This window comes from Chlorocebus sabaeus, chromosome 10 (assembly GCF_047675955.1).
Source record: "Chlorocebus sabaeus isolate Y175 chromosome 10, mChlSab1.0.hap1, whole genome shotgun sequence".
Classification (NCBI taxonomy): Eukaryota; Metazoa; Chordata; class Mammalia; order Primates; family Cercopithecidae; genus Chlorocebus; species Chlorocebus sabaeus.
In genome coordinates, this window is record NC_132913.1 from 12,011,277 (window position 1) to 12,025,148 (window position 13,872).

The following is a 13,872-nucleotide window of genomic DNA, read 5'->3' on the forward strand; positions in this document are numbered from 1 at the left end:
CCTCTCCTCCACATGCCTCTAACACCCTCCTACAGAGGTGAAATGGTGCCTTTTCTCTACAGAACGTTTTCTTCTGACTTCCTCATGCCACCTTGCTTGCCTAGTCTCATGTTCGAGCTATTTGGTGGTTTTGAAACACTTTCTGCTACTTGGAAAATTCCTTGATTTTATTCACCTTAGCATTTCCCATGATGCTTCAACACTTTGTTTGGCATGTAATGGGGACTCTCACCAACTGTGTGTGGAATTAAACAGAAGAAAACCCTTAACTCTATTAGAAACAAGGTAACATCAACCAGACAGTACAACTTCGTTAGAGATAACAAAGTAATATGCAAAAAAAGAGACCAATTAAAGAAATAAATAGTAAAGTGTACAATAATATGATTAAAATTATGAGGAGGCTAAAATAATTTTAAGTTTAGTAACACTATTGGAATCACTAACATTATACTAAGCAAAAAAAAAAAAAAAAGAGGCCAGTTTTAAAAAGCTATGTTGTGACCCAAAAGTGTTGTGTTGTTAATTTTTTTGATATAGCAACTTTTTAACTTACCAGTTCATTATTAACTCTAATAGTTGCCATCATTTTAAAAATGTCAATATTTCTTGAAACTACAGGACTCTTAGCAAGCTAATTATGCCTATGTAATTCTGAGGAAAGTCTATTTTAAGGAAGGTGAGCCCTCATCTTCCGAACCCACACAGGTGGAAAATATCCTAAGGCTAGTGCAAAAGTTATAAAACATTTATTATAAAAAAGAATTGTGACTTAATATTCTTAAGGTTGCAACATTTCCCAAATTGATCTACAGATTCAATGCAATTCCCATCAAAATCCCAAAAGTATTCTTGCAGAAATTGAAAAGCTGATCCTAAAATTCATTTAGAATTACAAGGAACCCAAAATAACCAACATGGTCTTGAAAAAGAACAAAACTGGAGGACTCGCACTTCCTGATTTCAGAATTTACCATAAGCTACAGTAATGAAGTGTGGTACTTCCATAAGTGCAGACGTATAGATCAATGGAGTATAACCGAGGGTTCAGAAATAAACCCTTACATTTACAGTAAATTGATTTTCAGCAAGAGAGCCAAGACCATTGAATAGGGGAAAGAACAGTCCTTTCAACAAATAATGGTAGAATACGCAAAAGATTGAAGTTGAACCCTTACCTCACACAATACATAAAAATTAACTCAAAATAAACCAGAGGTCTAAATACGAAGGCTAGAACTATAAAACTCTTAGAAGAAAACACAGGAGTAAGTCTTTACGACTTTATTAGTTGTTTGTTTAATACCCTAAATTTGTGGTATGGCAGCCACAGGAAGCTAACAAACCATATAACCCAACAATGCTCCTCCTATGTATATCTCCAAGAGAATGCTAAATATGTGCACAAAAGCAAGCCCATGAATGTTCATAGCAGCATCATTCATGATAGCCCCAGTGTGGAAACAACCCAACATCCATCAGCTGATGAGTGGATAAACCAAATGTGCTCTATCCACACAATGGAATGCTGTTCAGTCATAAAAGGGGATGAAGTACTGCTACATGCTATGACTTGGATGAGCCTGGAAAACACTATGCTAAGTGAAAGAAGTCAGTCACAAGAGACCATGTATTATATGATTGCATTCACAAGAAATGTCCAGGAAGAGGCAAATCTATAGACAGAAACTGGATGAGTGATTGCCTAGGGTGGGAGTGGGATGGGAATAGGGGATGAGGAGGGACTGAAAGTGGGTGTGGGGTTTCTTCTTCGAGTGATAAAAATATTCTCAATTTAGATTGTGGCAATGGTTGCACAACTCTGAGAATATACTAAAAATTATTGAATTGTATATATACTGTAAATGGGTAAATTTATGATAATAAATGATCGCTCAATAAAGCAGTAAGAAAAGAAAAAAAGGATAAGGAGCAAGTAATAAAATTTTATCTTAGCCTTTGGCATATATTTGATTTATAAACAATGAGTAATTATGAATCATAATTATTTTAGATCTATCCTACCACAGCATAGACAGCAAACCTTATAACCAGCATCAGTAAGCTTCAAAATGAATCATTAACTTTGGTCTTTGATGCTGTGTTGTAAGAAATGTGACCTTGGAGGTTGATGGGTAAAGTTCCTAATAACAGGTTCAAATCCTAACCCTTTTCCTAAGAGGAAATGCTTGGCACCTAACAGGTTCCCCTCCTCACCTATTCTCACTACTCACTTCATTGTATAAGGATTCATGGAAACTGTGTTCTCCTCTGTTCTTTGGGGTCTTCCTGAGAGTAATTTCCTTCCCGATAACTTTACTATTTGTCAGTTTCCTCCAGTGTTTTGCCTCACTCTAAACAATCGAACGTGATAATTAGAACTTTCTTAAAATGATCTACCTTAAGATACGGCTTCTAAGAATGTTGTACATCTAAAAGTGGAGTCTTGCGGTGGCTGGAGACAGGGCCAGAGGAGGGCCATCACACACAGAGGCAGAGTCTCAGAGGGCACATGTAAAAACAGCCCACCTCCACCCCTCCCCAACAATACATGGGGACAGTTTGGCCTGGATCTAGGGCCGAACTGGAGTAGTTCTGAGAAGTCCTGCCAGGCATGACTAGGGGATCATGGTGAAGTCACTGAGGTTGTTCAGGTCCATTTATGCACAGGATGCTTAGGTGGGACCCTGAAGTAAGGCAGAGCCCACCCCAGTCAACATCCAGGTCAGTGAAGGGGACCCAGGAAGGGCTGGGCCTCAGTGTCGCTCTGTGCTAAACTGCAGTTGCTATAGGCTTTGGCTCCTTTGCAGTCCAGCCCTGCAGCTGTCTCTTCAGGAGCCGGTTCAGTGGGGCTGACCCCTGCCTCCCTGGACCTAGACAAATTCTCTCTGGCCAGAGTGACTGATTAGGCATGGGCATCTGACCCAAGCAGGTAAAAGGAAGCCCTGCTTGGAGCTTCGTAGGAAAGGGACACCCCTCTTCCCGGTGCTACAGGCCTGGAGCAAGAGTGATGCAGAGAAAGGCAGCCCAGGAGCTAAATTCTGCCTCTGACACTTAGCAGCTTTGTGTCCTTGAATAAATTATTTAACCTTTAGGAATCTCTGCTTCCTCACCTATATATATAATGAGAGGAATAATGTAGGCTCCACAGAGCTAGCATAAGGATTAAATTAAATCATGTAAATGACGAAGCACAGCACCTGGCCCCTAAGAGTCACTCAGCAATGACACATATTTGGAAAGAGTGCAAGGGGAGCCTTTGGCAGGAGGAAAGGAACTTGTCCAAGACACTGATGCAACCTTAAAGTTTCTCATCATAGAACTACCTTTCTGGCCCAGTTTACACTTGTACTATGGCTGATTATGCTGTTCTTTAGATAAGTGAATAATATAAATTCAGAACATTTGTGTCACTTCATTATGATGATTAATTATCCCATTTTAAAAGTACCTACCAGGATCTGTTGGTGCTGTTTTTCTACTTGATAGCCTCCAAAATGTATTATGCCAGGTCTGGCCTGTAGGACCTTATTACTCACAAGTTTTGCATAAACCTCTATAAAAACAATGTAGATAAGCACATCATGAGACATCAAAGAAAATATTAAAGTTGATCCTTATTAACATAGCTTTAATTTAGGGCATTTTAAGCATATGAAAGTTGTAGACATTGGATCCAGCTGTCAACAAGATTAATTATCGGTTCTAAATAAACTGAACTCCTTCTCCCTCTCTATTTTATTTTTATTTTTATTTTTTAATTTATTTATTATTATTAAACTTCAAGTTGTAGGGTACATGTGCACAACGTGCAGGTTTGCTACACATGTATACCTGTGCCCTGTCGGTGTGCTGCACCCATCAACCCGTCATCTACATCAGGTATAACTCCCAATGCAATCCCTCCCCCCTCCCCCCTCCCCATGATAGGCCCCGGTGTGTGATGTTCCCCTTCCCGAGTCCAAGTGATCTCATTGTTCAGTTCCCACCTACGAGTGAGAACATGCGGTGTTTGGTTTTCTGTTCTTGTGATAGTTTGCTAAGAATGATGGTTTCCAGCTGCATCCATGTCCCTACAAAGGACACAAACTCATCCTTTTTTATGGCTGCATAGTATTCCATGGTGTATATGTGCCACATTTTCTTAATCCAATCTGTCACTGATGGACATTTGGGTTGATTCCAAGTCTTTGCTATTGTGAATAGTGCTGCAATAAACATACGTGTGCATGTGTCCTTATAGCAGCATAATTTATAATCCTTTGGGTATATACCCAGTAATGGGATGGCTGGGTCATATGGTACATCTAGTTCTAGATCCTTGAGGAATCGCCATACTGTTTTCCATAATGGTTGAACTAGTTTACAATCCCACCAACAGTGTAAAAGTGTTCCTATTTCTCCACATCCTCTCCAGCACCTGTTGTTTCCTGACTTTTGAATGATCGCCCTTCTAACTGGTGTGAGATGGTATCTCATTGTGGTTTTGATTTGCATTTCTCTGATGGCCAGTGATGATGAGCATTTTTTCATGTGTCTGTTGGCTGTATGAATGTCTTCTTTTGAGAAATGTCTGTTCATATCCTTTGCCCACTTTTGGATGGGGTTGTTTGTTTTTTTCTTGTAAATTTGTGCTGGGAAAACTGGCTAGCCATAAGTAGAAAGCTGAAACTGGATCCTTTCCTTACTCCTTATACGAAAATTAATTCAAGATGGATTAGGACCTCTTCAAGGAGAACTACAAACCACTGCTCAGTGAAATCAAAGAGGACACAAACAAATGGAAGAACATACCATGCTCATGGATAGGAAGAATCAATATCGTGAAAATGGCCATACTGCCCAAGGTAATTTATAGATTCAATGCCATCCCCATCAAGCTACCAATGAGCTTCTTCACAGAATTGGAAAAAACTGCTTTAAAGTTCATATGGAACCAAAAAAGAGCCCGCATCTCCAAGACAATCCTAAGTCAAAAGAACAAAGCTGGAGGCATCACGCTACCTGACTTCAAACTATACTACAAGGCTACAGTAACCAAAACAGCATGGTACTGGTACCAAAACAGAGATATAGACCAATGGAACAGAACAGAGTCCTCAGAAATAATACCACACATCTACAGCCATCTGATCTTTGACAAACCTGAGAGAAACAAGAAATGGGGAAAGGATTCCCTATTTAATAAATGGTGCTGGGAAAACTGGCTAGCCATAAGTAGAAAGCTGAAACTGGATCCTTTCCTTACTCCTTATACGAAAATTAATTCAAGATGGATTAGAGACTTAAATGTTAGACCTAATACCATAAAAATCCTAGAGGAAAACCTAGGTAGTACCATTCAGGACATAGGCATGGGCAAAGACTTCATGTCTAAAACACCAAAAGCAACGGCAGCAAAAGCCAAAATTGACAAATGGGATCTCATCAAACTAAAGAGCTTCTGCACAGCAAAAGAAACTCCCTCTCTATTTTAAAACATCACTTGGGAGATACTATCATTACAACACAAATTCAGGCAGATTGTTACCTAGTGAAAGAATTTGCTCTTCACACATTTTGTACACATCTTTGTCATAAAACACCAGCTCATAAAGAGCACATGGCCTGTCTTTGCTCTGCCTAGCACTGAGATTACTTATTACGTAATGAATACCCAGCTCAAAGTATTCAAATACCACACACTTAATTTTATTACTATGTGTTTAACTTTTATTTGATTTCCTCTGATTAGAATTACAATGTGATGTAGAGTAATATTAAAACTTAAAGCTCTGAAAAGTTAGCACTCGGAATGGTAAGTCTCAAACTGCTTTTGGTGTTATGTGAATGTCCCTTTTAAATGGCTGAGCTCACAGAAGTGTTCAGGTATACAAAAATTTTCCCAGCTCTTTATTTAGGCAGGAGCAGACGTGTGGAGAAGGTACTGAGAACCCACTCTATGTACGTGCTTTGTGCCAGGCACTGGTATGCATACATTTGTTTATAATCCTCACTCCAGCCCTTTGAGGTAGGTATTATTTCTACTTTACAGATGAAGGAGGTAAGACTTAACAAGGTTAAGAAACTTGCCTACAGCTGGTAATCAAAAATCAAAGCTAGGCATGGTGGCTCACACCTGTAATCCCAGCATTTTGGGAGGCTGAGACAGGAAGAGTGCTTGAGCCCAGGAGTTTGGGACCAGCCTGGGCAACACAGTGAAACCATGTCTCTACAAAAAATTTTAAAGTTAGTTGGGTGTGGTAGTGTGTGCTTGTGATCCCAGCTACATGGGAGGCTGAGGTACGAGGATCACTTGAGCCCAGAAGATCGAGGCTGCAGTGAGCTGTGATTGTACCATTGCTCTCCAGCCTGGACAATAGAACAACACCCTGTCTCAAAAGAATATAAAACAAACAAACAAACAAACAAACAAAGCAAAAATCAAGCCCAGGTCTGTCGGATTCCAACCAGTAATCTGCCTTCCTCATGAATGTACTGTCCACCTTCTTACAAATGATAGCATTTGACTTTGACTGCATCCAAACCTTGTGAAGCACAGACACCCTCACCCCATCCCTTTGATCATCATAATTCCAGGGTACATCTGAAGTGGGTGTGAAACATTTGGTGTTTTTTTTCTTCTCACCCGGTGAGCTGTCACCATCATCCACTTGGGTCAAACTGAACAGTTAGAATGGATTAAGGCTGGTGTGGTAGGGGAACTGATGATCTCCGTAGGTTATTATTTGGTCATTTTTAAGCACTGAAATGACCATATTCTGTAATTTTAAAAATTTATTTATTTTTATTGATTATCTTTTTTTGAGAGGGAGGGAGTCTCGCTCTGTCACCCAGACTGGAGGGCAGTAGCGCGATCTTGGCTCACTGCAACCTCTGCCTCCTGGGTTCAAGTGACTGTCCTGCCTCAGCCTACCAAGTAGCTGAGATGACAGGTGCCTGCCACCACGCCCAGCTAATTTTTGTATTTTAGTAGACTTGGGGTTTCAACATGTCATTCATTCAGGTTGGTCTCAAACTCCTAACCTCAAATAATCCGACCACCTTGGCCTCCCAAAGTTCTGGGATTACAGGAGTGAGCCACCGCACCCAGCCTATTCTATAATGTTTTTAATGCTGAAAGATTTTATTTTAGAGCCACAAAGTAGATATAAAACTGGCATTTTTCTTCTAATGGCCAGAAATGGTCAAGTATATCAATTTTCACTTGACAAGTTCTACAGTGACAACAGAACCATATCCAAACACAGTATTATGTCCCCACATTTGACATGGGCTTTGAAAGACGAGTGGTGGGTAACCAAGCATGTTAAGAGCCAGACCCAGGGCTCTGGTGGCTGAACACCAGCTCTCTACTTACTAGGTGTGCCATGTTGGGGAAATCATGTGGTCTCTTTCAGTTTCACCTTCTCCAAGAGTAAAATGTAAATAGATCCTACCTCCTGATGTATTGTTGTGTGGATTGAATGGAAAGAATGTAGGCAAAATGATTATCCTTTTCCATAATAGCTATAGGATTTCTCAGGCTTTCTAGACTACAGGATATGTACATGAAAAGGCAAAAAGGTCTAAAATGCATGTGGTCCGAAGGGCAGGAAGGAACCTCATGTAGCCAGAGCTAGAAATGAGTGGGGCATGGCAATGGCGATGGTGCTGGGTGGACAGGTTCAGATTAGACAGTGAAGGGGGCCAAGCAAAGGAATTGTGACTTTATTCTGTATGCAAAGGGGGACTGTTGGGAGTTTGAGCAGATTAGGGATAAAAGCCAGCCAGGATTTTAGAAAGCAAACTGACAGGAGGAGAATGTGGTGGGGGAGGAGTCCCAGTGGCCCACTGAACATTGAGACGCAAGATTGGGGGAGCAGATAGGAAAGACATTAGAAGAAGTGGAAGCAAGAGAACTTGATTAATTTACATACTCCACAAAAATCTATCAGTTAAGCAGATGGATATAAATAGAACGACTGTTCTTAGTAATAAAAATTCGTATAAGCCTATAAAATGATATAGATAAATCTGCACTAAAAAATCCCATTATGCTTTCTGGACTTTGGCTCGCCTGTGAAGATGTGAGTTGTAAAGCAAATCTGTCTTCTAGCCACCTACTTGATTCGAGGAGGTGATTAGGTACTTCTTTTCTTTTCTTCGGCTCCTCCACTAGGTCCTTCAAGAGCTGGGGCGATGCATTATTAAAGGGTTCTTTAGCATTCTTTAGTCCTCTGCTGGGGGTTTTCACCACTGCCATTTTATCATGAAAAATGGAGTCTTCTTTTTAGAGCCAAAGGTCATGTCCTGGGGAGGAAAGAGCAGCAGTATAATTATCCATGAGAAACCATGCACATTTTTTTCTCTTTCTTTGATAAATGTACCTCGTCTCTGTGTGGTTTACTGTGGTTCATGCCCTCCCTGGCTCTCCTCTCTGCGGGCCATTCCATTCCCACACATGGCTGTCCCATTAATCTTCTTACATAACCCATTGCAACCCAATGTCATGCCATTGCTCCAAACCCTTCTGCGGTCCTTGATTCTCCCCAGGAGCTTTTCTTGAAATGTACTTCTGAGATGCTTCTTGAGCTCATTGCAGGGGAAAAATAAAGGCTCTCGGTCAAATTTGGAAAAGATTGATGTAGACAGTTAAATAAGACTTTTCTTTCAGAGATTTCTCCAAACGAGTTTCTTAGAGTATGTGACTATGGAAGTCTTTAACACTTGAAGGCACTGTTTACAGGACACTGGCATTTCAGAGTTACCCTCCTCCATCCCTCTGCTAACAGGGTGATGAGGAGGGGGGCGATGAGGAGGGGGTGATGAGGAGGGGGTGATGAGGAGGGGGTGAGGAGGAGGGGGTGATGAGGAGGGGGTGAGGAGGAGGGGTGAGGAGGAGGAGGTGATGAGGAGGGGGCGATGAGGAGGGGGTGAGGAGGAGGGGGGTGAAACCTACGGCCAGCCAAGTGCCAGACATGGGTGCATTCCAGCTCTGTGGATCTCAGTTCATGCCAAACCCTGTGTCCGACTTGTCTTGCCTTACCACACTCATTTTAAGTTCCATTTTCTTCATGAAGTTCACAGTGATCCCAACACACTTTAACGTTCTTTAGCAATCACTGCTTCTACTACTAATTTGGTGTTAATAATTTGTAGCCCTTTAAGAACATTTTACAAATCTCACATTCCCTTATATATTCCACAACTAAATCTCTTAACTTGGGGCCCTTGTGCAAGCCATGGGGCTGGCCCGTGAAGCCTCTGAGATGGAATGTTAAATAGTGTGGATCTTTATGTGTTTTTTTGGTTTTGTTTTTTCTGGAGAAGACTCATAGCTTCAGACTCCCGAGACGGTGAGCATCAAGCGACACGCAGTGAATCTATGGTAGGAGGCGCTTAACAATCACTTTCAGAAAAAGTTCTCCCCTTCCCTCGCACCACCTCTCATAGCATCGCTGACGGCTGCAGGGCCCTCTCCTCACCTGCTTCCCTTCCCTCCAGCCCTTCAACGCCCGCCCTAGGCTCACCCTGCAGCCCGTCTCCTCCCGGAGCCTCACATCCCCTGTGCTTCAGGCAGGCCCAGAAGCCAGGCGGTCTCCACGCCGCCCACACGCCGGCTAGCCCACCGCCCCGGTAGGCCTGGCTCCGGTCTCACCGCCGCACCCTCGTCCCCTCGCCCCATCCTCTTCCGGGCAGGCCCTCTCACCCCCGCCAAGTACCTCCTCCCCGCCGCGACCTTTCATTCCACTCCTGCTAAGGGTTAGGGTAGCCCCAGGCCCGTGCACCGCCCCCCTACCATCCTCATGTCACCCTCTGGGCCCGACCTCTCCTCGGACCCAAGCTACGGCCGACTTGAGGCTGGACACCGCCTGGGGCTCGGTCGCCTCAGCAGCTAGGCTGCAGCGCCCCAGCGGCTGACCCTGGGCCACCCCGGCCCCAGGTCCCAGGCCGCTCACCCTGGAGGTGGTTCCCGGGCCGGATTCGGCAGGCGCCGGCGCCCGCTCGGAGCGTCGCCATGACGACGCGGACGCGCTCCCAGGGCTGGCGGCCGGGCGCGACCAAACGCCCCAGGGCGGGGGAGCCGGGCGGCTGCGGGCCAGGACCAGAGGCGGCGGGTGACTCCTGAGAGCTCAGAGCAGTTTGCCGGGCCTGGCCAAGAATTGACAGCGCGACTTATGGCATGGGATGTGAATGGATTCCCGAGGGGACATGAGAAAGTTGGAAACACCACACACTGGAACCCTGCAAGAGCGGAGCGCGGGAGAGAAGCCGGACGGGGCGGAGCCGCCGGAGCCAGTGGGCGGGGCTTTACCTGACAGGCATCACTCTTGACGCCCACTTTCTTGTAGTTTGTTTTACATTTTCTGTTGCAGTAAATTTCAAACATACACGAAGGCAGACCGACTGGTAAAATAGACCTTCAACACCCAGCTGCAACGATGATCAAACCCTAGCCAATCCTGTTTCATCCGTATCTTTCCCTGACTCCTAGTATTATTTTGAAGAAAATCCCAGACATCATTTCATCAATAAATATTTCAAAATATACCTCCAAAAGATAAGCGTTCTTTAAAAAAACATAACCACAATACCTTAGAAATTATAATTTATTAACATCTTCAAATTATCTCGTGCCATATTTATTTTTAGAGTTTGAATCAGAATTCAAATACATTTTGCACATTGGAATAGATTGATGTGTCTTCTAGGTCTCTTTTCATCAACAGATTCCTCTTTCATCTCTTTTTTAGTTGTTGCAATTTATTCACTGAAGAAACTGTTTCTGTCCTTGATACTGATATTTAAGAATTCAAATAAAATTTGTATATCGAAACAGATTGATGTGTCTTCTAGGTCTCTTTTCATCAACAGATTCCTCTCTCATCTCTTTTTTTAGTTGTTGCAATTTATTCGTTGAAGAAACTGTTTCTGTCCTTGATACTGATATTTAGGAGTTGTAAACATGAAACCGCGCCCGCTCCTCTGACCTCCTGCCCTGTCCATTCCACCCTGCTCATCCATGAATATTATTTTTTTCAAAGACAACTGAAGCTTCTCTTTTCCCAGGAATTGTCCTTGTCTCACTCCCTGCTTGTATGGCTTTGATACTTGCTTGATGTTACTTACGGATTCATGTTGATGAGAGGGTATAGTAAGAGTCCAGTGAGGGTACCTGTCTTGTTACATTGCCTCTTGTGCTGGATGCGTATATTCCCTCCCTGCTCTTTCCCAATGAGAAATGTTCATTTTTTCCATCTTCCCATTCTCCAATTCTTCTCTGTCCCCACCATTATTACTTACTAAAAATCTCCCCATCTTTCAAGGCTAGCTCTGGATAAGATCTCCTCTCCTCCCCACCCTCCTCCTAACCCACCAGTCCGGAAGGACTCCTTCCCTCCTCTGGGCTTCCATAACCCCTTGTTCCGCCATCTTTATCTCTATATTGCACCCAACATGATTCATGTCTGTGACTTAAACTGCAGAATTCCTAAGGGAGGGAACTGTACCTTGTCTTAGGATCTCCCAAAGTCCTTGACACAGTGTTTTGTTTTTGTTTTTGTTTTTGAGACAGAGTTTTGCTCTTGTTGCCCAGGCTGGAATGCAATGGCACAATCTCGGCTCACTGCAACCTCTGCCTCCCAGGTTTCAGCAACTCTCCTGCCTCAGCCTCCCGAGTAGCTGGGATTACAAGTGCCCGCCACCATGCCCAGCTAATTGTTTGTAATTTTAGTAGAGATGGGGTTTCGCCATGTTGGCCAGGCTGGTCTCAAACTCCTGACCTCAGGTGATCTGCCCACCTCGGCCTCCCAAAGTGCTGGCATTACAGGCATGAGCCACTGCACCCAGCCACTTTGACACAGTTCTTTGTCCATATTGATTACTCAGTAACTGTTGGCCAAGGGGGTGAAACAATTCATTTGTTTATAGAGTAGGTTGCTTTAGTTCCTTCTGTTTTCTTGGCCCAAAGCTGTAGATTTCAGAACAGGTACTATGCTTCCCACAGTCCCAGACCTCTGCATCCAGCACAAATCACGAGATATTTGTTTTCACATACTTCTTTATTTTTAATTTTTTATAGAGGTGAGGGTCTTGCTGTGTTACCAAGACTGGGTTTGAACTCCTGGCCTCAAGCAATTTTTCTACCTTAAACTCCATATGCTTCTTAATGGATATTGGGTAACACTTTTTCATTTGTACTTAACTTTCTTGAGAAAAATCACCAAAGTTCGTATTATATATAGATAACCCATAGGTCTCTATATAAGCAGTAAATCCAATTGAATATTATAGTGTAGTGGACACTGCTGGTTGCCTACTTCCACTTTCTTTCTAATGGAACCACAGCTTTACTCTAGTTTCTCCCCAGTTCCCAGTTCTAACAGTAGACCCTGATTTTATCTAGGTCAGGCCAGGTGTGGTGGCTCTTGCCTGTAATCCCCAGCACTTTGGAATACTAAGATGGGAGGATCACTTGAGCCCAGGAGTTTGAGAGAAGGCAGGGCAACATAGTGAAACCTCATCTCTACAAAAAATTTTTAAAATTACCCCAGTGTGGTGGCTCACACCTGTAGTTTCAGCTACACAGGAGGCTGAGGTGGGAGGATTGCTTGAGCACAGGAGTTGGAGGCTGCAGTGAGCTATGATCATGACACTGCACTCTGGCCTGGGTGACAGAGACCCTACCTCAAAACAAAACAAAACAAAACAATGCAATCCAGGCCAAGTATGGAATTCCCAATCCCCTTGCAGACATTGCCCGTGATTTAGTTAGGGTTGGATACGTAGCCCCATTCTGGTCACAGGGACAGGAAAAGGGTTCTGGGGGTCTAGAAAAGACTTTCTTTCTCCCAAGAAAGATATACATAGATACAGTATTTTTCTTCTTCTGGACTTCCGAGTGTCAGGAAGAGATTCTGGAACTGCAGCTGCCATCAGAGGCCAGGAGGGGCCCAAGTGTTAAAGAGGTGACAAGGACAGGAGAACAAGGAGACAGAGAGACCCTGGGCCTGGATGATATCATTTCACTTCTATTTGTTTGGTCCTTGCATTCTATTTTCTCTTTCTTCCGACTGAAAACAACTGACATATAATGACTTCTGGACACTTACTTCTCAAGGTGTAAACTGTGGCACAGGAGCTTGTTAGGAATGCAGAGTTTTGGGCTATCCCAGAATTTGGTTCAGGCTACTGGAACAAAGCCTGCATTTTAATAAGTTTCCACAGGAGACTCATAGGCACATTAAAGTTTGAGAATCATTGAACTGATGGAGCCTTACAATTATAGCTGTATTAAATAATCAATTATTTAATCAATTTATTTATGTGGTCCACATTTATTTCACTTACAGTTTACAATGAGAACACAAAGGTGTCACAGCATCTGCCGTATAAGTGCAATGAGACAAGTGTGATAAAAGGCATGGAAGCTATAAGCCTCAGTAGTACAGGGAGAGTCATTAATTTCCTTGCCTAAAACTCTTTGGTGGTTTCAAATTGTACAGAAGATAAAATTCAACTTCCTTAACACTCTTATTTTCTCCCCCACAGAAACAGGGTCTTGCTCTGTTGCCCAGGCTGGAGTGCAGTGGCACCATCATAGCTCACTGCAGCCTTGAACCCCTGGGCTCAGGTGAGCCTCCCAGAATAGCTAGGACTATAGGTGCATGACACCATGCCTGGCTAATTTTTTTTAAACTTTTTGTAGACAGGGTCTCACTATGTTACCCAGGCTGGTCTTGAACTCCTGGACTCAAGTGATCCTCCTGCCTTAGCTTCCCAGTATGCTCGGAATATAAGTGCAAGCCACAGTGGCTGGCAAAAAAATCCTTTACACTCTTTTAGGGCTTTGTAGGACCTAGCTGCTGGCCCCTTGCTTCATCTCCTCCT

The 13,872-nt window shown here is 43.3% G+C and overlaps 1 protein-coding gene across 6 annotated transcripts in view; it reads right to left on the minus strand.

Moving 5' to 3' along the window:
• CFAP221 (cilia and flagella associated protein 221) overlaps window positions 1–10,425 on the minus strand; it is a 115,623-nt gene extending 105,198 nt beyond the window's left edge. The window contains exons 1-3 of one of the 6 annotated variants that reach the window (XM_007964718.3): window positions 9,942–10,423; window positions 8,107–8,292; window positions 3,456–3,556 (exon numbers count right to left, since the gene is read on the minus strand). In XM_007964718.3, coding sequence (XP_007962909.3) covers window positions 3,456–3,556; window positions 8,107–8,245 — 240 coding nt within the window. In that variant the 5' untranslated portion in view covers window positions 8,246–8,292; window positions 9,942–10,423. The other 5 variants (XM_007964716.3, XM_073019613.1, XM_007964715.3 and 2 more) reach the window with 5 other exon arrangements.
• Window positions 10,426–13,872: the final 3,447 nt, after the last annotated feature.